This window comes from Salvia hispanica, chromosome 5, assembly GCF_029641045.1.
Source record: "Salvia hispanica isolate PSC_SH4W2 chromosome 5, Shi_PSC_v1, whole genome shotgun sequence".
Classification (NCBI taxonomy): domain Eukaryota; kingdom Viridiplantae; phylum Streptophyta; class Magnoliopsida; order Lamiales; family Lamiaceae; genus Salvia; species Salvia hispanica.
The window spans coordinates 581066-606707 of record NC_142696.1 but is presented as its reverse complement, the minus strand read 5'-3'; the positions used below and the strand labels follow the sequence as shown (position 1 = coordinate 606707).

The 25642-nt window shown below is 40.3% G+C and overlaps 1 protein-coding gene across 1 annotated transcript; it reads right to left on the bottom strand.

Moving 5' to 3' along the window:
- Positions 1-1678: 1678 nt before the first annotated feature.
- Positions 1679-25116, bottom strand: LOC125187929 (uncharacterized). Its single transcript, XM_048084604.2, has 22 exons — positions 24016-25116; positions 22406-22521; positions 21915-22120; positions 21603-21719; positions 21223-21351; positions 21021-21146; positions 20651-20706; positions 20432-20531; positions 20169-20286; positions 19738-19947; positions 19206-19539; positions 18814-18907; positions 18278-18386; positions 17757-18028; positions 17506-17633; positions 17094-17328; positions 4124-4312; positions 3712-3998; positions 2960-3152; positions 2604-2846; positions 2233-2312; positions 1679-2136 (listed from the first exon to the last, which is right to left on the bottom strand). The coding sequence occupies exons 1-22, from the start codon at positions 24840-24842 to the stop codon at positions 1989-1991; spliced, it is 4317 nt and encodes a 1438-aa protein (XP_047940561.1). The 5' UTR covers positions 24843-25116; the 3' UTR covers positions 1679-1988.
- Between the last annotated feature and the right edge of the window lie 526 nt (positions 25117-25642).

The following is a 25642-nucleotide window of genomic DNA, read 5'->3' as shown; positions in this document are numbered from 1 at the left end:
AGTAGTAGTACTATAAAAAAAATTTGAGTACAAAAATCGAAGCCCGTTACTTTATAAAGTGACAATTTAATTATACTAAGCTATACAATTCCTTATGGCAAAATTGAAAAATACTAGTAGTAACATATATAAAAACGGAAGAGGCGAACAAGGCATTTTCTAGCTCAGTCCTAAATCCTAATGATTATTAAGTTCTTCAAAGGGCCCTAGATCTGCCTCTGGAAACAATATTAGAGAAGTAATACGAAAATAACATATGTACATAACAGAAACGATAGCCATAATTTTTTTAATGCTAGAATTTGTTCTGCGTGTGTCTATATATACTAGTGTTGGAATGGAGAAATCAATTAGTTGGAGTTGGAGAAGAAGAAATTAAGAATGAAAATATGGCAAGAATAGTGAAGGAAATAAATTGAAGATTATGGAAAATCAAATCAAGGAAATACTTATTCAATTAGAATATATTTTCCATATATTAATTAATTATAAAGTTTTAGGTTGAGGAATTGGATATTTTCACCTTGAATTTGATCTCTAAACTCAGATAGTAGGACGTTTGACTAGTTCATAATTCGATTACGAATTGGCTTAACACTAGAAATAGACAAATAATTATGGTCTTCAATCGGCAGAACAAAATACGTAGTATAAGAAATTTCAATAAATGCTAGAACTATGTTAAGAAGTTCAAATATAAGATCCTTTCCTTGCAACTTTACCCTCTCATTTCTCAATTGTATCCAAACCTTAATAGCAGTTTAGTTGATTTGAAAAACAAAGTACTAGCCCGGCCCAGCCCAAGTCGACTCATTTACAGCCCGGCATATATGGCAAAATTCAACATTGCTGTATGAAGTTGAATCTTTCAGTTGTTTAGAACAAACTAAAAAGAATTGGTTATTATTTTCTTCAATCATTATGTGAAAAACTGGTATTGATAGCCTTGAAATTTTGTTTTCCTATTTGTAATTCATCTGCTTCCGTGGTATGTACACATACTGAAGGTGAGAATTTGCGCGATGATGTTCCTCAAGTATTTGATAATAGGTAACGAAATCTGTTTGAAAAATGGTAGAAATTTGATCTAGATGAATCAAAGACTAACTCAGGATGTGATGCAGGGAGGCTATAATAGGTGCATTGCCCAACTATGAAGATTCTTATATCAAAATTCCAAAGGTCATATTTTACTTAACTTGATCTAATTTAAATATAATCAAAATTTGAATAGAAGTGGATCCTAACTGATTCTTTTCCTTGACACAACACACACAAACACACAAGCGGTTTCAATATAATTCACATAACGTAATCATAATTACATCAATCAAAATTGGAATAAAACTTGGAACTTCCAATCTACCCAAATTAGCTCGCTCTGCTTGATTCGTTTGCACTTCGAATTTACATTCATGCTCTTCAAATTAATTTGGTCAAAACATGCAAAGCCAATGAATTTACAGCTCCTTTTGTTCATTATCAATAGTTCTATTTTTATTTTATTTTAGTAGTATATGTCTACAAAAACTAATGTATTTTCAATTTTTATAAGGTAGTCCATCGTTCTCTCTCCAGTTTCTTTCCCCATCTTTTCTATGTACTCAACTTCAATTAACAATACTGTAACCTCTCATTTGAATATGTATATAATGAAGGTTGAAAATATAAAAGAATGTTTCTACTGCAAATAATACTCCCATCTCCCTTTCTAACATCATGATGTATTAACATGCCATAATCCTTCACAAACGCGACAAGTGGCTCGAATTAGAGATCAAAACACTATTTACAGTAGAGGAACACAACTGTAGAAGATATAGCTAGCTAATCCTACCAAACTTTTCCCAATTTCATTTTCAACTTATTTATACCACTGTGCAAAAATCAATCTATTTTCTCTAGGGGACTATCATTAACATGCACTACAAACAAAACCCACACCAAAAAACGATGGGAATTGGTGAGTTTTTGCTTAGTGACTAATATTATGATCGCCAAAACATAGTGAAGTCCTTACTGTACAGTGAACGGTCTTGAATCTCCAGATTCGCGACGTGCCAGTTTATGAGTTGCGACTGGATGCACTTACACAAGACAAGTGCAGCGGGGAAGATCCACCACTCGTTTCCATCCCTGCAGATTACATCACATGATAATAACAACTCGGGTGAATGTCCAAAATGAAATATAAAAAAAATAAAAAGATAAAAAGTAGGATGTCGAGCTCACATATTCAGTGGCTCAAAGTTTGGAAGTCGGCTACTTGATTGATTGGAGTAGTGTATGTAGCCACAGAAAAATGCAACACCCTGTGCCATCAAAACCAGGCAATACTGATATTAATAGGAGAAACTATAGGAAGAGATTTTTCCCACTAACTCGCATAGTAACAAAATCGTAATAACAAACAAAAAAATATCCTAGTAAGGGAATTTTTCAGTTGGAGATTGTTCATGAACCTCTTCTGTAACTGTTGGTATTTTTCACTCCATGAATTAAGTAGGATGGTAACAAGACTATCTTTTATGAAAAAAAATGTTTTCTGAATTTGAAGTACGTGCAAGTAGCCAGACACTGATGTAGAAAGAAGTGCAACTTACCGTGTTTATCAAGGATGAGACATTCCACATGGCATACATACGAGCAACTCCTTCTGATCGCCTTGATCCGTGACTGAATAAAGCATTGATGCCAGCAGGGAAGGGGATCAAAATCCCTAGGGGTAAAACTAACAACACGAGAAAGACGTCTGCTATGGAAAGTGAGTACAGGTGAAGCAATGTGAGCAATACTAAACTAAAATCTCCTAGAAGCAGGGTAGAGATGGCCAAACCGACAAGATCCTGCAACACAATCCACACGACTTTTAGCAGTAATAAGATAATAAACACAATGACGTACGAATATATAGCAAGTGGGTGGATTAACTATGTGGAGAGCGAAGACATGGAGGTACCTGATGATTGGCAGGTCTACTGTTGTGAACCAGGATAGATAAGAGAATAGATGCATCTCTTTTCTCTTTGAGCGCCTTCAAACTTTTAATATCTAATATCCCTTGATAAATCTTCTGTCTTGAGTTATAGTTGGAGCTTCTCCGACTTTGGCCAGAGTCAATCTCATCTTTCAAAGAGAATAAACTCACAGAACTGACATGCAAAAGGAGATATATGATGCAACAACAGCAGGTAGGAGTAATTAACAGGCGTGAAAGCACACTATGGCAATGACATTGCAGGTTAACACAATTTCCACCAAATTAGTTACTAAGTCATTTTCCATCTAAAGGGGATACAAGAAGGAAGGACTGGCCAAATTATACTAGATTTTTCGTACAAGATCTTTGGGATATCTCATATACATTTGAGCCCATTGTAAAACAAATTCGCAATTTAAGCATATCCCTTTAAATGGAAAAAAATTAACCAAAATTAGACTTAATAATCTGATATGTAGTACTATAGTTGGGATCCATTATTATCAAAAGAAAAAAGGGGCAGAGCAGAACTTGATTTTATTTTGCTGAAACTAGGGGTCTGTGCGTCAAATTGCTAAAAACTGAAAGTTCATTATCAACACAACTGAAACAAAAGGCATGGTTATATTGCAAAAAGTCTTTTGCAATAAACCATATATGTTTTTAAAATACAAAAAATAGCATGTATCCATAACTAAAAAAAGAATTCTCTGTAAGCATACTGTGCATACCTTGAGTGTTGTTCATTCTGAGTTGATTCATCAAGATGTCCAAATGTTATATGGTCCAGTTCTTCAGCAGAATATATCATAAGTCCGTACTGGCAATAGCCACTAACAGTAACTTGAAATATAGCAAGATCCACACGCACCCCATAGATACTTAATTTGGGATTTGCACAAGTTTCAAGCCATTCGATGACTGGGCGAAATTTCCTTTTCAGACAACCCTTGTGAGCCAAGCGTAATCGCGCATTCAAGCCAGCCACAAACCGGTACCAAGTAGTGGGAGGCACAGCCTGAAGAAAAGATGTGTTTCAGATGAATTCTGTATTCTATTAAAAAATACCACCGAAATGCCTATTTCAGAGTTTTCTTGATTAAAAAAAAGTGGTTGACAGTTCCCTGTACTTAGACGACAAACCTGACTCATGATACTGGTGATAGTGTTGTCATTATGAAGTGAGAAAGGAGCCATGTAGCTCCCATTTCCTCCAAATATTAGAGAGATTGGAAATCTTTGACTGAGACAAGGAGGAAAGTCGCTTCTCTTTTCATCGCCTCCAAGAAAAAAATCAAGATATGCTAGCATAAGATCTGGTGTGGCAGCAACCTGAAGTAACACATGTCAGTAATTATATTAAAATGGTGTCAAGATTGCAGCTAGAGAAAATAGATTTCAAGGAGATGGTCAGCATATTGGGTTAATTGCAAAAAAAAGAAACTCATAAACAGTCTCTAGAGCAATTTCCAGTTTGGCTAGAACTTCTGATTCATGTAAATGGACTATTAGTCGGGCTAACCACAAAGTTAGATGGTTAACAAATATCGAAGCCTAGGGTTGGGTTCCAGAACTCTAAAGTTGGTATATTGAGAATAACATGTATCACAGATTCACAGTGCAGATCAGTTAATGCTAGTCAGGGAAACTATCCTATAACTGGGAATAATGAGAGAGAAAAAACGCAATAGCAGACCAAAGTGTTACTCCCAGAATATGTGCCAGAATGATATGAACTTTTCAAAGAAAAGTAAGGTAACCACCATGAAGGAGGATCCAATAAGTTGTTGAAAGTGTTGTCGAGAAGTAGGATTAATGGAGCCTCTTGTTTCAATGTAATGGTATCTTCAAGTTCGTTGCAAAACTGGAAAATTAGCTAAATATTCCTATGATGATTTTCGTTAATAACACGAGTAGTCATAGAGAGATCAAATAAGCTGTTTGAAGAGTTGATTTTCTTGCTTGCTGTATCCTATCAATTTCTAATTACACACTTCCTAGATCCAGTAAATCAACTAGATCACAAGGTCTAGAGACTCACAAGACTGGAAGTCTGGTCGTTGGTACGCAAGCAAACCTTCAAAACCCTCAACCACAGATACTAAACTAGCACAGGGAAGTAGGGATCGATCCCACAGAGATGGACTCGTAAAATACATGCGTAGAGATTTGGAAACTATTTTTGGGTTGGCTGCTGCCACGCATATTTTGGGTTGAGGAATTTAACTAAGTGAATTTGGAAATAAAGTATGCTATGCTAACTGCTAGATCTAGGCAAAAAATGAATTATGTATAAGAACTAAATCAAATCAACTACTAGATCTGGGACTTCTACGAACATCTCTAGACCAAGGAGATTAAAACAAGTGGGGACCAAACTCTGAAAAAGGTAAGTACGGACAGAATCGAATCTGCAGCCTAACTAACTAAAGCATCAACTGAAAATGACTTCATCTTCTCCAATGAACATAAATAAATGCAGAGGTTAAAATCAAAATAAGGCGTAGATCGGAAACACAATTTAACGGTAAACGAAACAACGGCGAAAGTTACACTACTAGACGAAGCAAACCAAGCAGAACAAAATCCCCATAATTTCATGCACAAATTCACCTCCCCTGTTCAGATCCACACTTCGGATGCTAAATCCACTCCGGATCCAAGCATCCGAACAAGAATCCAACCAAACACAACTCCATAATCAACGATTCTCAATTCTCACAAGATATTCAGCAACAATTACCAGACAACATCCCAATAGAACAAATCGAAATAGCAAACATCATAAGAATAGTAATCAAAACGGAATTCAACTCCATCACAAGCAGATCAGAACGTAGACAGAATAACCAAAATGAATCCAGTAACAAAAGCGACAAGCTCGACTTCCAAAAGTGAAGTTCGAGACGGAAATGAGTAGCAAACAGAAAATAAAAGAACGATTGTTTCTTCGCCCTCAAAAGGACGGTGTTGCACTGATACGTAACTCACGAAAACGAAAACCTCCCTTAACCACCAGAATTCCCCATATCCCTAGTGTGTGTGTGTGAGCTAAGAGTGTGACTGTGTGAGGAGTGTGACGAAAAAAGTGGTGTTTCTTGTTGCGCACTCCTCCATTTATAAGCGTCGAGGTGGGGCCCAGCGAGGTATTGATTGACTTGATTGCCCTCAGCTATTGGCTTCCTTCCTCTAGCTTTTCCTCGTGATTCTGCTCATCCCGTTCCTGCTCCTCGCTAGATCAACTCCTCCAGCATCTCCTGGATCTAGCGCTACACACACACCTGGCTTAACAAAACTTGTTAGATCCAGCAGAAATGTGATGTTTTTCACTATATAACCAATGCATGAAATTAGCCTTATCAAACTGCTCACACTTAAACCATACTTGTCCTCAAGTATAAAGACAAGAAGAGAAAAGAATAAGGCGAATTTCAGGCATGGTTATCCCCTTGACCGACTCTACAGATTCTAGACAAAACTCCTACACCTAGACACAACTGAGACAAGGCTAGACACTAAAACAAAAAAAACACATAATCACATAAGATGAAAACATATAAACACATATGCATGAACTGGTTTCAACTTTTAGGCAACCGTCCCCACAAGATTAAGGTCAATCCAACAGGCTGCACTCCTCCAAATAGGCCCTTTTCTCCCCTCTACCTAGCCAATCTGTCAGCTCGTCAAGATAGCCTTTTACTTCCCCAATTGTTAGATTCACTCGATCACTCATTCCTCACCAGGGATGTTAGGACCGATTCTCTCTTAAGTTATTGCCAAACCACTGAAGCCTCGGGTTATGAGAATTTCCTCCTTCTATCCTCCGTTACTACCCCCTTTTTTTTTTCTTTTTCTGGACTTCGTCCAGCTTATACCTCCTTGATTTCCTGGACTTCGTCCAGCTTATACCTCCTTGATTTTTTTCTCTCTTTTTATTTCCTCCTCTGGACTTCGTCCAGCTTATACCTCCAGATTTTATGATTATATATTTTCTCCTTTCCCCCTTTTTTATTTATATTTTTTTTTTTTTCTTCTCTTTTCCTTCAGCATTCAGTGGCAGACTTTTGACATATGTTAGCTCTAAGTGTTATCACAGGCTTATAACTCACCTCTAGAGTAGGGCTTCACAACTGAGCAAGTAAAGGCATTTACTATCGTTCTCGCTTCATTCAGATTGGTTCGGCTTACTAAAGAATCAGGCTTCTAAGTTGGAATACCTCCTATTTTCAATTGCTCTCCCTAAGGGAATCTGCCGTATTATATCCACTAGTTCATGCGATACAATCCTAGACCTACAACTCCTCAAAGCATAATAACACTGCATTGATTCCTCTCCCCCTCCCACTTCACTCAAGCTTGTCCTCAAGCCATCGTCGTGAAGGGGGGAAAACAGAGAATTCAATGCAGAATTAAACAACAATTTCACTTCTCACACTTAGACCGAGCAACGGGCTAAGTGGGAGAAGAATAAACCAACAGAAAACATAGAACTTCTCACACTTAGACCAAGCATTGGGCTAAGTGGGAGAAGATAGCATAAAACACAGCAACGCATGGAAATAAAACACAGAAAAAGAAACACAAAAACTAAAATTTACTTGGTCTGGGGAAATTGCTCATTTCTGGGGCTGGCTCCCGCGAGAGCCAGACGGTGGTGGAACACTGGGGCGGTTTGTTTTCACTTTCTTCTTCGCTGGTTGCTCCAGCTCTTCCTTTCCTTCTGCAGCTTGATCGAGTCCTGGTTTCCTCATTAGCATTTTCGTCCTCGGTGGATTTGGAACTTTCTCGGGAATAGTCGGGGTGGTCAACTGCTGGAATGGCTTGATCGAGGGACTGCTGTGGATGATCTTCTGTGCCTCGCCACTTGACCCAGGAGTCGACTTCGACTGGGTCAAGGGAAGCGTCTGATGCAGCCATTTCAACATCCGCGTAGATATCTCCACAGCTTCCGCCACTCTTTCACTTTGTTTGGCACATTTCGTGGCCAAATCTGCTACGTTGCTGCTCAGAACTTTTACTTCTTCCCGACTCCCATTGAGTTCCTTCCGTATTCCCCCGAGTTCCTTCATCATCTCCTTTTTCATCAGTTGCATTTCCTTTTTCATGTCCTGCACCTCCTTCCTAAGCTCTTCCACCTCTTCACTTGGCATGGCCTCCTCAGCTTCCTCCGGCTCCGCCTTCGCTTTATCTCCCAGCGAATAGAAGTAAGTCTTGTTGCCTTGAGTTTGCAACAAGCCCTTGTTGAAGAAGTAGTCTACGCTGAAAACCTCTGGGCGGTCGCACATCACGACCTCGGGAGCAAGCTCGGCGATCTTCACCTCAATGTTTCGTTGCAGGTAGGACATCAGCGACCGTACTCCTCCATAATTGTCGGCATTTTGAATTTCAAATTATAACTTCCCTCCTCAACTGCTCCTTCATGCACTCTTCCTCTAATTGATTCCCTTGACCGCGACCTAAAAAAAATATGAAGACCCCAGACTCCTGGGTCAAGGTTAAAGTACGAGACATAAATCCCCTTTGAGTTTGGGTCTTCGAAAATATTTTTGGAAATTTTTGAATTTTTATTTTGTTTGGATTTTCTTTGTCTTCTAAAGCAATTAAACTATGTACAATTACCTTTGAATATTCTCGAATCCCCTGGATCAGTGTGTAAAAACATAACATTTCCCTTGACCCAGGAGTTCATCGAGAATATTCCTTTGTCTGGCTAAGTGATAACTGAGAGCGCACGTAGTGGTATTTCCTCCACTACGCATAGCTCAGAATTATCCCTATAGACTTTCAATCTATGGCCATTAACAAGAAAAGGGACCGAGTTAGGAGCACTTCCCTGGATTTCCACTGCTCCGTGTGCGCGGAGGCCAACGATGGTATATGGACCTACCCACTTTGACTTCAACTTCCCTGGCATTAGCTTGAGTCTGGACTGAAATAGAAGTACTTTCTGCCCCACCTGAAGTTCCTTGACCCGGAGGTTCTTGTCGTGCCAGAGCTTCGTTCTTTCCTTGTACCACATTGCTGAATCGAATGCCTCTAGCCGTAGTTCCTCCAGCTCCTGTAATTGCAGCTTCCTTTCTTCTTCACATGCCACAGACTTCATATTCATTTCCTTAATGGCCCAGTATGCCTTGTGCTCCACTTCCACGGGTAAGTGACACATTTTCCCAAACACCAACCTATAAGGTGACATCCCGATTGGTGTCTTGTAAGCAGTTCTATACGCCCACAAAGCATCGTCAAGGCGTTTACTCCAATCCTTCCTTGTGGTGTTAACTGATTTTTCCAAAATACTCTTTATCTCCCTATTAGAGACTTCAGCTTGCCCATTCGATTGGGGGTGATATGGTGTAGACAATCTATGATGCACGCCGTATTTCCTCATGAGCGCTTCTATAGTGCGGTTGCAGAAGTGTGTTCCTTGATCTGAGATAATCGCTCTAGGAACTCCATATCTGCTGAAAATGTTTGACTTCAGAAACTTGGCCACCTCTTTAGACTCACAAGTGGGCGTAGCCTTCGCCTCTATCCATTTGGAAACGTAGTCTACAGCGACCAATATGTAAGCATTTCCGTACGACGACGGAAATGGGCCCATAAAATCCATCCCCCAAACATCGAAAATTTCGCAGATCACTATGGGCACTTGGGGCATCTCATCTCGTCTCGAGATTCCCCCTGTCTGTTGACACCTTTCGCAGCATTGACAGTATTCAAAGGCATCCTTGTTCAATGTAGGCCAGTAGAATCCACTGTCTAGAACTTTCCTTGCGGTTCTCCTTGGTCCGAAATGCCCTCCACACGCCAAGGAGTGACAATGATGGAGTACATCTCTTTGTTCCCATTCAGGAATGCAACGTCGAATTATCTGATCTGCACACATCTTCCAAAGATAAGGATCATCCCAGAAGTAATATTTGGCTTCGCTTTTAAGCTTCATCTTCTGGGCCCGGGAGGCTTCCCCTGAACTTGGCACCTCTCCCGTGACCAAGTAATTTGCCAGGTCTGCGTACCATGGTTCTGCGTTACGTACGCGCTTTCCTCGATCAGATTCTCCTGGACCTGTTAAAACTAAGACAGATTCCCAGCTTATCGGTCTAGGTGGTTCGTCCATATAGTACAAATGTTCTTCGGGAAAAACATCGGGAATAGCCTCGTCCGTATCTCCTTGATGAATTCTACTCAAGTGGTCAGCCACTCGATTCTCTGTTCCTCTTTTGTCTCTTACTTCCCAATCAAACTCCTGTAGAAGTAGGACCCATCGAATTAGCCTTGGCTTTGATTCTTTCTTAGCTAGCAAGTACTTTATTGCTGCATGATCAGTGAAAACAATAACCTTTGACCCAAGAAGATAAGGGCGGAATTTTTCGAACGAGTAGACGACAGCCAACATTTCCTTCTCCGTAGTATCGTAATTCTTCTGAGCTTGATTTAGTGTCTTGGACGCATAGAAAATTACGTAGTTTTTCCCATCTATCTTCTGCCCTAGGACGGCTCCCACAGCGAAATCGCTCGCGTCGCACATTATCTCAAAAGGGTGATTCCAGTCCGGTGCCCTGATAATTGGTGCGGACACTAGTCTCTCCTTGAGCAATTGAAATGCCCTCTTGCATCCCTCATCAAACTCGAACTCCACATCGTTGTGCAGCAAATGAGTGAGTGGTTGCGCAATTTTTGCAAAGTCCTTGATAAACCTTCGATAAAACCCTGCGTGACCGAGGAATCCTCTAACTTCCTTTTGATTTGTAGGGTAAGGTAGCTTTGCAATCACTTCCACCTTTGCCTTGTCCACTTGTATTCCTCTTTCAGAGACCACATGACCTAAAACAATCCCCTCAGTTACCATGAAGTGACATTTTTCAAAATTCAGGACTAGATGTTTCTCTTGACATCTTTGCAGCACTAGGTCAAGGCTGGCTAAACAAGTATCAAATGAGCCTCCATATACAGTGAAATCATCCATGAATATCTCGATGCATACCTCTAGTAGATCCGAAAAAATACTCATCATACAACGTTGGAATGTACCTGGTGCATTACATAGACCAAATGGCATCCTTCGGTAGGCATAAGTTCCAAAAGGGCATGTAAATGTGGTCTTTTCCTGGTCCTCTGGGTTCACGAAAATCTGGAAATAACCGCTATATCCGTCGAGGAAACAGAAATACTGTTTGCCAGCCAGCCTCTCTAGCATCTGGTCAATGAATGGTAAAGGAAAATGATCCTTTTTGGTGGCTTCATTTAGTTTCCTATAGTCGATGCACATCCTCCATCCAGTGACCAGTCGAGTAGGCACCAACTCATTCTTGTCATTCTTCACCACTTGTATTCCAGATTTCTTCGGTACCATGTGAACCGGACTGACCCACTCGCTATCTGGAATAGAGTATATGATTCCAAGGGACAGTAGTTTCAGAACTTCCTTGAGCACTTCCTCCCTCATGTTTGGATTCAGTTTCCTTTGTGGATCACGCCGAGCCTTTGCCCCTTCCTCTAGTCTGATGTGGTGCATGCAAAGATCAGGGCTAATTCCAACTAGGTCAGAAAGTGTCCACCCTATGGCCTTCTTGTTCCTCCTTATTACTTCCAGCAGCGCACTCTCTTGGTCTTCAGTCAAGCGGCTGTTAATTATCACTGGACAAGTTTCTCCTTCCTCCAGGTATGCATACTTTAAATTTTCAGGCAAAGTTTTCAACTCCTTCTTCGGTGTGATGGCTTCCTGAGGTAAAGGGTTCTCCGCCTTACTTCTTGGCGCCATTTCCTCTAGATTCGCTCCCTCGTCTGGGCTCTTCTCCTGAACAGATCTGGCTGATTGGAATGATAGTGGCTGGTGGCAGAATGCCATGATCGCTTCATTGATCTGATCATCTGTCAAGTCCTGTGTGAAAAAAGTTTCACACCATCCTGTCACCTCCTTTTCTACAGTCTGGCTCAGCTCCGAATTGTCAAACTGTTCCTGCATTAGTTCAGTCTCAAGATATTCTTGGACTAGGGGGTTAATTACATCTACAACATGCAAGTTTTCAACATCAAGCGGTTTTTTCATAGCTTCTTCAATGTTGAAGGTGTATTTCTCCCCATGATAGTCCAGGCATATGGTTCCATCAAACACATCAATAACAGTCTTCGCGGTGCGAAGGAAAGGTCTCCCCAGTAACACCCCACTAGACTCAGCAGATTCATTACCCCTCATTTTTATCACATGAAAATCAGCTGGGTATAGGAAATCATGCACTCTGACTATGACATTTTCCAATACTCCCTCAGGCGATATGCATGTTCTATCGGCCAACTGAATCACTACTTTAGTATCGACCAAACTGACTCCCACCAATTTTTTATATATTGACAGCGGTAGGACATTTATCGAAGCACCTAGATCACACATGGCATGCTCAATTTTAATATCACCTATAGAAATAGGAAGAGTGAACATACCTGGATCTGTACACTTTGACGGCATCCTCCTCTTTTGTATCACGGCGGATACATTTTCTCCTATAACAATCTTCCCATCAGGTTTGGTTTTTCCTGCTATGAATTCCTTGATGAACTTGCTGAAGGTGGGTATTTTCAGAGCCTGCAAAAAGGGTAGGTTAATCTCCAGCTTACTAAATATTTCCACAAGGTCCTCAGTATCATCTTTCTTTTTCTTGGCTTCTCCTCGATATGGGAATGGTTTGGGTCGCTTTACTGCATTCGTGGAACTCCCTGCTGGGGCTGCACCTGTCTCCCTGCTTCCCTCTTTAAGTTCCAACTCAGGTTCTGGATCAAGGAAAAATGGGTCACTTAGTCGAGGCATAGATCCCCTTAAATCTCCCTCCTGGAGGTCATCCTGTATAGGAATTTCTCTGAGTCCAGGATCATCTCCTCGAGACTTCTGATTCCCCTTTTCTCCGTTCATCTGTGAGGGTGTCTCCTCGTTTATCACTTGCTTCGGTCCTTCATAGCCTTTCCCCGATCTCAAGGTAATTTGACTAATATTTGCTCGGTCTGGTGGTTTGACAGTGGCAGGCAATTTCCCTTCATTTCCCCGCATTTCGTTCAGCGACGTGGCCAACTGGGACATCTGCTTTGCCAACATGTCCATGGCAGACTTCTGCTCCTGCTGGGCATCTTGAATTTTGTGCACCACGTCATTGTTAGCCTGCATGTTATTCTGCATGTGTTGTTGGAAATTTACCAGGTCATGCACCATGTCATCAAGATTCCGCTGTGGTCGGAAACCTTGAATTGAACTGGGATTAAATCCTTGATTTTGATTGGTTCCAACCACCTGGTTCTGGCGAAAATTTCCCTGACCTCCTTGATTATTGTTGTACTGGGTTGCTGGACCTGGGTGACTCTGTTGGAAATTTTGATTGTTTCCTGAATTGTTCCTCTGATGCGGTGGCACATAAGAATTCCCTTGGTTGCTCTGGTTCCTGTTGTTCCAGTTATGCTGATCCCCTTGGTTACGGAAATTCCAGTTGTTCAGCCCCTCTTGCTGCTTCCCTGCCCAGTTAGAATTATGCTGTGGTCCTTCCTGATTCCGGCTGGGCCATGTCTGCTGGTTCTCCGCTGGACCTGGGTGTTGTGACTGTGGTTGTTGGTTCCCTTCAGCCCATCTGAAACAAGGATTGTCCCTCCATGGTGCCTCCTTAATCTTCCACTGGTTCCAGTTGGTATTTTGATTACTTTGATTCCAATTCCCCATTGCATTCACTTGAGCTTGGAAATCTCCATCGAGTGAGGGATTATTGTAAAATTGAAGCTGATGTTCCTCTTGACCTGGGTTTTTTTCCTTATCAGTCGACCCAGGGGTATTTTTCTTTTCAATGGCATTTAGCAGTGCCTTCTCCAGTCGATCTATTCTGTCTCTAACCTCTTCTCCTTCTCGTTCCTTAACTGTGTTCGCGGAGCTTCTCCTCATGATAGCACGCGGGCAGTCATACGCCTTCTTCGCGTCGATTAATCTTCCCAGAATCTCGCGTGCCTCGCTTGCCTTATTCTTGGTGAAATTCCCCCCGCTCGAGGAATTCATTAAGTCCTTGGACTCAGGATTTGCCCCTTCGTAGAATAGATAAAATGTTTCAGCCTCCGTCATCCTGTGATTTGGGCAAGCGTCAAGCAGGCCTTTAAACCGAGACCAATATTGGCTTAAAGATTCATCGTAGTCCTGCTTACACTCTTGAATTTCTTTTTTCAAAGCGTTTGTCTTATTGGACGGAAAGAAATAGTCCAGGAACTCCAATTTGAAATCCCTCCATGTGGTGATCGAGTCAGGTGGAAGCCTCAGCAACCAAGTGTTTGCCTCTCCTTTCAATGCAAATGGAATCGCTCGCAGGCGATAGTCCTCCTCGGTAGTTTCGTTAGGCCTTTTCTGGATGCTACATAGCTTACTAAACTCGTTCAAAAACTCATAAGGACACTCATTCCTCCGTCCAGAGAATGTAGGTAAAACGCCCAGCACATTCGTCTTGATCTCAATAGACCGCTGACGTTGATTTGACACTATGGCATGAGCTGGCTCTCCGTCGAGATGTGCAGTTAGCGAACCAATCTCTGGGTCTAGGTCCACTAAGTTTGCCATTACAGACTCCTCTTCCTCCCTTTCCGAATGCTCAGTTTCTGACGACGACCGTGAATCCTCTTTCCCCGATGAATTCCACTCTTCTTCACTCCCTGATTCAAACGGAAATGGATCTACAGTTGACAACCCCGATCTGGTAGTTATGGCGGATGTTGATTCCTTAACTTGCCACTTCAACTGCACGTTCCTTGACCAAGATGGGTTGCTCCAGATTCCTGACCTTGAGCCCTTGCTCATAAACTGCCAAAAGCGAAATTCAAAAGATTAAAACTATTTACACCAAATCTCTAAACACATAAACAAACTACGCCATCCATCCCCGGCAACGGCGCCATTTGAAGAGTTGATTTTCTTGCTTGCTGTATCCTATCAATTTCTAATTACACACTTCCTAGATCCAGTAAATCAACTAGATCACAAGGTCTAGAGACTCACAAGACTGGAAGTCTGGTCGTTGGTACGCAAGCAAACCTTCAAAACCCTCAACCACAGATACTAAACTAGCACAGGGAAGTAGGGATCGATCCCACAGAGATGGACTCGTAAAATACATGCGTAGAGATTTGGAAACTATTTTTGGGTTGGCTGCTGCCACGCATATTTTGGGTTGAGGAATTTAACTAAGTGAATTTGGAAATAAAGTATGCTATGCTAACTGCTAGATCTAGGCAAAAAATGAATTATGTATAAGAACTAAATCAAATCAACTACTAGATCTGGGACTTCTACGAACATCTCTAGACCAAGGAGATTAAAACAAGTGGGGACCAAACTCTGAAAAAGGTAAGTACGGACAGAATCGAATCTGCAGCCTAACTAACTAAAGCATCAACTGAAAATGACTTCATCTTCTCCAATGAACATAAATAAATGCAGAGGTTAAAATCAAAATAAGGCGTAGATCGGAAACACAATTTAACGGTAAACGAAACAACGGCGAAAGTTACACTACTAGACGAAGCAAACCAAGCAGAACAAAATCCCCATAATTTCATGCACAAATTCACCTCCCCTGTTCAGATCCACACTTCGGATGCTAAATCCACTCCGGATCCAAGCATCCGAACAAGAATCCAACCAAACACAACTCCATAATCAACGATTCTCAATTCTCACAAGATATTCAGCAACAATTACCAGACAACATCCCAATAGAACAAATCGAAATAGCAAACATCATAAGAATAGTAATCAAAACGGAATTCAACTCCATCACAAGCAGATCAGAACGTAGACAGAATAACCAAAATGAATCCAGTAACAAAAGCGACAAGCTCGACTTCCAAAAGTGAAGTTCGAGACGGAAATGAGTAGCAAACAGAAAATAAAAGAACGATTGTTTCTTCGCCCTCAAAAGGACGGTGTTGCACTGATACGTAACTCACGAAAACGAAAACCTCCCTTAACCACCAGAATTCCCCATATCCCTAGTGTGTGTGTGTGAGCTAAGAGTGTGACTGTGTGAGGAGTGTGACGAAAAAAGTGGTGTTTCTTGTTGCGCACTCCTCCATTTATAAGCGTCGAGGTGGGGCCCAGCGAGGTATTGATTGACTTGATTGCCCTCAGCTATTGGCTTCCTTCCTCTAGCTTTTCCTCGTGATTCTGCTCATCCCGTTCCTGCTCCTCGCTAGATCAACTCCTCCAGCATCTCCTGGATCTAGCGCTACACACACACCTGGCTTAACAAAACTTGTTAGATCCAGCAGAAATGTGATGTTTTTCACTATATAACCAATGCATGAAATTAGCCTTATCACTGTTGAAGGTCATCTAAGAACAGCTATCAGTTTCTTTTGCACGTGCTTTCTCTTTTCAAAATCCAGTGGACAGATCTTGAAAACGTGTTCCAGCATCTGGTATGCTAGACAGCAACATTTGTTAAAATAAAAAGTGTAGTCAAGTGACTGTTAATCTGTTTCTTCCCCTTTTTTGAGTCTGATGTTTTTGTAATGCTAAAGCTATCATTTAGATTGTGTTAGTTGGGAAGATTTGGCCAAAGGAAGGATTTATGCGCATTCTTGTTTCAGGACAATTGACTTCCTCTCTAATTTTATTAGCAATATTTGAAGCATTAGCATAATCACATCCTATTAGGTCTTATTGCAAAACACAAGTAGTCATATGAGATCCATTCAGCTGCTAAACATCCTCTAGAAGCAAGTCTTTGTTCCATTTCTTCCTTCTTTCCATATTTCAGAATTCAGAGGACAATTCTTGTAACTATATGTTATAGTATCTTACAAGGTAGGTTTCCTATGTTCGTGCTTCCAGTAAACAAGAAGATTCCTTAGAACAAACAGTGATACTAACAGTGACAATTTGCGCGATGATGTTCCTCAAGTATTCGATAATAGGTAGCAAAATCCGTTTGGAAAATGGTAGAAATTTGATCTATATCAATCAAAAACTGAGTCTGGATGTGATGCAGGGATGCTATAATAGCTGCAGTGCCCAGCTATGAAGATTCTTATTTCAAACTAAGGTAACCACCATGAAAATTGATGTTCACAATAAATGCATGATTCTTGAGAAACTAACCTTTAACCCTTCATACAGAGCACGTGAACGGCAGGAGCGCAAGCAAGCATGATCATATTCAGACCGTACATATTCTCGAATTTTTTGTACTTTCATTCTCCGCCGCCATTGTTGCCACGACCATGCAAGAGGATAAGCGAGTACACAAAGAACGATATGCACTGACCCTTCCCACCACTGATAGGCAGCAAGCGCATTGATCTCATCAACAAATGTATTATATGCGTCCTCATATCTGCCATTTCGTAAGAAAATCAAAGGTTACCTCTGGGTCAGCAGTATCTCTTAATCTTCTAAATGGCACAGAGAAAATGAATTGTATTTGCAACTTCGAATAGTAAGATAAGCAATTGCAGCATATCTGCACTGATTTGCCAAACAGGCCAGAGCAATAATGCCAGGAGAAACTTACACTATTTCTCTAACTTGTCTAGGGGGGGAATGAGGAAGATGCCAAGGTTCTTTAAATGTATTCGGACCCATAAAGTACAGCCTATGCATGTGACTCTGAGACTCCTCAGCTCTGTTAGTTTCCAGAACCTAGTGGCAAACATGAGCTAAAAACTTTCATACTTAACCATTAAAATAAGAGAATGGAAGATTAATCTTGGCATTCATATAATTATTTTATAGGCTGAATGTTCAAGGTTATACAGAACTTACCTCATTCAAAGACTCCAGGAAAGGGAATGAGTGATCTGTTAGAGAACCCTGCTGTATAGGACCATGGCTGGATATTTCATCTTCCCCATTGAACTTCACCCGTGCCACACTTAGCACCATTGCAAGCAAGATAACGACACCTACAAAGAGGAGGCTGAACACCCAGGGTCCACCAAATGTATATACCAACTCTTCAAGAGTAGTATAACAGTGTGGCAAGTGATATCTCCCAGAAATGCATTTGTAAGGACATGGTGCCTCAGTAACACCACCTGCCAGAACAATCAGGAGGCTAGTATATTAAATCTTGCAACTGCACGTATAAAATGGAAAAGGGAATATAAGCAGAACTTTTGACTATTGAAAGGGTATTATATTTTGGGACCGGGGCCAAAAAATATCAGGTATGAATGTATTGCAGTTTTCATATGTTACTTAGAAAGGGGAGGATAACATCAATAATTCCAAGGATAACAAAAAGGAAGGACAGAAACCACATAATCCTCTGGATTTCGCAGTACCTCGAACATGAATATAAACGGCACGGCCGGGAAGCTCATGACTTGGACATGAAGAACACAGGGATATGTCTGACCCTGTAACATTCTTATAAGTGCCATCTGGACATTCCTGCAGTATGAAAACAGTAACGGGCTCAGAAAGAAATTTTGACCAAAACCGTGTTGAACAAATATTACTTAGTGTGTAACAGTTTCTGATCAGTATGATTCTTATATTTTGGGTAGACAGCCCAACCTAGCAAACTACTACTATTAAACAGCAGCCATGAGAAAGGATTTTGCGTATCCTAGCTCAACCATAATAAAATCATATTATACGAGTGCAATGATTTTGTGATATAACAAGTCTGTTGAACCATTTCAACGAATATCATATGAGAACTTGGTAAAGACTATACCTTAATCACTTAGACATACAGGGTACGAAACCCAACCCCCCACCCCATGAATTGAAAAGAGAAACATTGACAAAAATATTTCACTAAAGATGAAAGAATACTTGGAGACAGGTCAGGGATTATGAATTTATAAACCACCTCACAGAATATCCCGTAAAGTCCCTTGGGGCAAGCTTTTCCACTCACTGTTCCATCTTCACCCATGAGACTCTGATTACCACCAAATCCACCCCTATGGTAAAAGAACTGTTAATGTAGCATAAATGTCAAGGTGCAACAAGAAAACACAAGCTCTCCCCAGCATTCAACTTGAATCGACATACATGCTGAAATTAATAAGAGCCAATTTTTCACATTGCTTCTTCAATTGCAACTTCGGAAAAAAAATGCTAATTATCTTGTCAAGAAAAACGTGCGATTAGTACGTACAAGAACATAGTTAAATAAATCATTAATTTAAGATTTTACTTGATAAATTGTTCCAGAAATTGCAAGAATTGAGGGGCAATAGAAGAAGCATCTGCACTAACCCAGCAAGAATGCTTCCATTAACTAAAGCAATTGGCGAATATACATCTCCAGTGGAAATATCCGACCAGTGAAAATGAATCCTTCCACCACCACCTCCACCACCACCATTCATGCTCCCATGACCTCCAGTGCTGGATAAAATGGCAGATTCACCAAGGGACAATGTATGCAAGAATAACAAGATGGAACCTCCAGATCCACCCCCTGGACCAATATATGGAACACTAATGAGGGAATCCTTCTTTTGGATGCTCCCACTGGAGTTGTCCCCATCTGCTCTAACGGAACCTTCAATCTGCAAATTTTGTAATGGATATTCCAAGGAGCCTATCACTGCAAGGAAGGAGCAGATGAAGAATGACTTGGCTACACATGCTAGAAGAACTTGAGAATGGAAATCCAGCAAACAGGTTACTACTGAACTAGGAGTAAAATATATACCATGTCCATGAATAGCAATATATAGCATTTTTTTCTTTTATGTTAGTTTATTTTTGGGGGGTGATAATTCAACTGGAAATCTTAGCTAACCTAAAACACCTCCACCAGCAGTTGACATGGCCAAGCTTTCATTTCCACTTCCACTGCCCAGTTCACAGGGTAAATCAGCATCCCCATAGGATGCTCCTCCCTCTATACAACTGTCATTGTAACAGCCCATTCCACCTTGACCACCATGTCCACCACCACTACCAAGACCATTGCCAAGTAATTTTCCTTGACCAACACCACCATTGCAGCCTGTACAAATTCAAAATCCTAAATTGTCAAGTGTATGACATTAATGCAAAGTCTTCTATAATCAACTAACTTACAGATGCAATGACATAATAGAAACTTTTCCTTTACTCACACTCTTAACGATTCGAGAGAACGAGTGCGAGAGATATTTCTTAGAATAAAATAATTTCAAAAAAAATAGGCATGATGGACTGAAAAGAGGAGATGAGCCCAAGTCATACCCATTCCAGATGCACTTATAATTCCAGAAGATTGGACAGTCACCGTTCGTGCTCTATGAAAAAGAACAACAGAACCTTCAACAAGACCTTGAACTAGTATATCCTCCACTCGACAGATCTTCACAACAAATAACAAAGTACATAAGAAATCCATAACAGAAAATGAAATCGGATGCTAAGCCCAGAGAAAAATACCAAAAGCTTTAAGATAAAGACAAGTGCATGGTAAACTAATGATGTTTTATTTCGTAACAAATTTGCACCTGCATGGTAAAGGCGAGAGAAGAGTTGACATTACAATCTTCGGGTGGGTGAAGCAGCTCAATAGGACAATTTTGTGACTCACAGTGCAGTTTGGGCATCCTAACAAGTAGCAACAAACAATTACCCAAGATAAGAACTTGACCATCTGCTGGTGAATCTGATGAGCTAAATTGCACACGTCAAGCTTAAGTTATTTTAGCATGAACTATGGGACTCACACATCATCATCAGTGGCATTTCTAAGAGGACCACGCAGAACAGATCCATGTCCAATCTTCATCATGAAATGAAAACAAAGCAACAATACCCAGTTAGACATATAACATCTGTTGCATATGCTAGCCTCAAGCTGTAGATAATATAATATAGTAAGAAAAGAATAAGTAGTTAAAGTCAGTTGCAAAGGTCTTCTCGAGCCCAGTTACAAGTGGAAAAAAAATGGCGAACATGGGAAACCAACAAAAACGAGAGCGCTTTGTGCAGCATATTATTGGCATCCAATATACTGAAAAAGTAAACACATACTCCAGTACATGCCTTGAAGGACGAATCAGGCTTAGAAGAAACATATACTCAGAGATGGTATACCTTGATGCTTGAAAACAATGACAAAACTAAGTGTTGGGCTTCAATACAATCTCCGGGACCAGACAAATTTAATGAACCTTGACCTTGAACTCCAAGGCTTGCATTCGAATGTATAAGAGAGGATTCCTGCCAAAAGAAAGTTGGCAAGGAAGTCAATTATTAATGCCATGTGAAGATACAATATGCAACCTAGCTTACTTACCCTTAGAACTAAGAGATTGCTAGCCCCAAGTAATGATGTCCCGACAGTTTCATCCCTGCCTCCGTATATTATCATCTTTGAGTTCCACATCAAAAACATTTTAACAGACATGCGGAGAGCACCAAAAACCTAGAATTATTGTACAACTCAGTGTCATGTTTCTCAACTATCAAACTCAAAAAAAAAATGTAAAAAATAAGCACAAGCTTTTCTCAAAACGATACTAGGTTATACAACATCACACCATCAATGATATTGGTAAGTATGTCAAAGCATGTCCAGCAATGCAGCAGACCCGTTCTCAGTAAAGCATAGGGTATAGGAGTCAGTTTGTCAGGCACTCCATATATTTTTTGTGCATCAAACAAAATATCACTTACTCTTAGAATAGAATCACTCATTAGGAGTTCTTCTGCGAACAGCTCAAACTCTGACAGTGTATAATGTGCAAGCCCAAAGGTTAATGCTCCGCGTGAAAGCTTGATCTGTCCTTGAACCTGAAGAATGCTAGATTGGTTTTAAAATGAAAAAGAAGGAACATAAATATACTCCTGAGTGGATGTCTCTATAACAAATTGATAGGCAGTTCATTCCATTGAGAATGATCTAGTAAACAATATGGATTATATACCAAAAAGAGCTACACTGTTACTATTATGTTAGAGGAGATGCAAATATACAGTTCCACTGACCATCACATGGCTCCATAACAAGGGAAGAGCAGCCTTTGCCCGGTCGGAGATATAGACGTTTGTCAAAAATGGTTGAGGAAAGTCCAAGAGAAGTGTGTCCGTATAAGTAGATTTGTCATTATTGCTGATGGTAAGGCTGCGAGGTACCGAATTATAAAAAGTACCAGCTGCGCCAGCATTCTCAGGGCAACTGCGACTACTCCCTCCTGCACCATAGAATAATATATGATTTTAGAACTGACCGGCTTATATACTCCATCTCACAGTAAGCTAGCCAGAGATCAGAGGCAGTTTTCTAGCAATCCTTAGCTACCATATCATAACAAATATTTCAATTCTACAATAACAAGTGTTTCGATGTTAAAACATAAAAGTAGGCTATAGATGCAAACAAGTACCTTTACATCATAAGATTTTTATCACAAGACCAAATGCAGCATAAAAGTCCAGAATCACAACGAAAAGAGACAAGAAGGTAGCATAGGTCATACCATGTACATATACAGGTGGTTCATAGTGCCAGCTATATGCATGAACTGAAACTCTACCACCACCACCTCCAGCAAAACCACTACCCCCACAAGCACTTATATGGCCAACTCCAGCCCTGCACTTCACATTAAACAATGGACTGATATCAACTAAAGTATTAGGTTGGGGATTTAAGATTGTTCAGAATCACAGCTAATAAATTAACCAAACATAATACTCCTAGACAAGAAGACTTGATCACTAAAAGAATTAAATGAATTGTAATATTGAATAGATCAAACCGTGGGTGCTTGCTTTTTCTGTTGGCTTTCAAAGTCGCAAAATAGACAAGAATACAGGAGAAGAACAAAGTAGAAACAAACGAATACGATAGTCATTTGTGGCACACATTATCTGAATTATAATAACAAGAAGCATGTTCGTTACGTAATACTGACGTAACAATTTAAATGCAGCAGCATAAACAAAACCATCCTGGCCCACGAGATAATCTATGTAGATCCTATAATGAATGAGATGAAAAGTTCTTTACAGTTGAATATGTTACAACGTAGATGGGGGATATCCCAAAATACTACACATGCGATATGTGTTAGCTAGATCTATATGCATGTTGTTGTCCAAAGCTATTTTACAAAAAAAAATAGTACTCCTACTTCATTAGCTTAGAATGTGCTGTGATACAACAAATAGCAGACATGTAAATTAATAAAAACATCCAACGAGAAACATTCCCATCTTTCAATGCTAAAATCAGTTCATTTTTTCAGGTGTTCCAATGCTAAGCAAATAGTAGTAAATTGCCTATCACACTATAGCTCAGTTTTGAAGAGCTAGTGGTTGGATTATAAAACATTTGAGAATTGAGACATGGACACCATATATTTTTCTAAAATACAAATGATGTCGTAATATGATTGCAATGCCAGCAAAACCCGCAAGGCCACAACTAGAAGGCTATGAAACTTCTGCATGGGATACTAATGCACCCAATATAAGACCAAACTATGTAAAGCTATCACGATTAGAAGCATTAACTCAAAAATTGCATGGATAAAGAGCTACCAAAAGGTACTATTAAGAGCATCTCCAACCATTTACACTAAACTCAAACTCATTTTAGTGTGATTGTTACATCAAATATGATTTTACTCCAACCATTTAGACTAAACTCAAACTTAAAATATTCTCTATATTATGCCTTTTTTTACTCACAAAATTTGAAAATTCTTTTGGTTAAGGTTTAGTGTAAACCTAAAGATAGGTATTTTTCACTCAAAAACTAATAATGGGATTGGTTTTGGGTACTATTGGAGCTAATTACCTATCCCACTTTAGGTTTTAGTGTACCTATCCCACTTTAGGTTTTAGTGTACCATTGGAGATGGTCTAAGTTTTGAATAGCACTATCGTCCTTCAAAAATTCCTATCATAACTGCTAGCCCGGAGTCTGGATAAATAACATAGCTTCACTTCACGATAAGCATAATTGGAATTAACATTCTATGCAAATAAAAAATTACATCAAACGGGTTGATATAACCACAATTCTGAATCTAAACCAAAGCACGAGAAAATTATGCTATGAAGTAAAGACACAAGGAATTACATCTTATTCGCCTTGATGAAGATGCTGCCTCCAGAACCACCACCCCCTCTAGCACCTCCATCTCCTCCTTCTGCCAAAATAGTACCATTCACCTCCAAAATCCTCGAGATAATCAACATCACCCTCCCTCCTCCTCCGCCCCCATAATCAACTTCCCTACTCGTCGTCCCCCCTCTACTTCCATAATTCCACGGTTCCTTCAAACTAGACCACGAATATGCATCCCCACCCCACACATCTTCTGGAAGCTTAGTCTTATCCGTCAAACATGCCGCTCCCCTACCCCCATGCCCCCCACCGCCTCCACCAATCCCTTGCGGGGTCCCACTAGTCTGCGGAGGTGGCGTCCCCCCTAGAGATGTCGTATTCACAGTAGAGCCATTCTCAAAAGTCGCGCTATCCGCAAATAACTGAAACGTGCCACTAATTATCGAAGAATTCTCGCCCAAAGAGAAGTTCCCTGAGATGTTGATTGAAATCTCGCAGCCGAGAAACGATGAGCATCTCACCCTCACATTCCGCGAAATTACAAAGTTCCCCTCGCCCTCGGCATACACGTTCTCGCTCAAGTTCAAATCGGATACTATTTCACAAGTGGTGTGCAACGAACCAACGCCGCCGATATCCTCGCACGAGAGCGACGGCGGGTGCGGCGGCGGCGGCGGCGGAGAAGGCGGCGAGTAGTCCTGATGGAACAGTAGAATATCAGAATCCGAATCCGATTCCGGCACCCCCGAAGCGAGAATTGCGATGTGCACTAGCAGAATCGCGAATGCGGAGCCAATTAATCGAAGTGAAACAGTGTAACGAAGCTTAGAAACCGCCATCGAGAGAGGAGAACTCTCATCACATCAAACGGTGCGGCGTTGAAGAAGCTGAAAGGATATCCATCTCCGGCGAATAAACTTCCGAATCAAAACCCTCGATAAACCGCTGCTGAAGCTCGAGGCAGCTACAATCGGAGCTTACTGCAGTGAGCTAGCAGTGTGTGTGGATTTTGTGCGTGCTGCTACACGAGATTGTGAAGAATTGCCGAAGAGAGAGAGAGAGAGATGCGTTGCGGAGAAAGAGATGTGAAGAATTTAACTTGGTATGGTAAAGGGGCGAAATCGCATCACTTAAATTTCATTTTATGAATCCAGTCTTTTTATAATATTCAGTATAAAAATACTCCTATAATATGATTACATCTTGATTAAATTTTATTTAAAATTTAAAAAATTTTACATCTTATTTTTTGGATTTATATAATGTAATTTGGTAGTATAATGAACTCTTGATTAAAAAAAATTATACTGTAATTCGATTAAAATACTTAAAAATAAATTAAACAAAAATAAAATCTTTATGCAAAATGAGATGAAGGGAAGGAAGTGGTTGAGCAAAATATTTATTGTCTGATAAATGTTTCATATTTCAAAATCTAAATCGACTATATGTTGAAATATAGATGAAACATAGTACTTCATTTCAAATGATCGTTGGATTAATCCTGTTTGAATTAATTGTTATGGCAATGATTATTATTATACAAATAAATTTGGTCTTCTGTTTATATGGATTTAGAGAACTTCAAGAATATTCACAACGTAGCCAAACCGCCAAAAAAATGATTAAGTTAATAGGA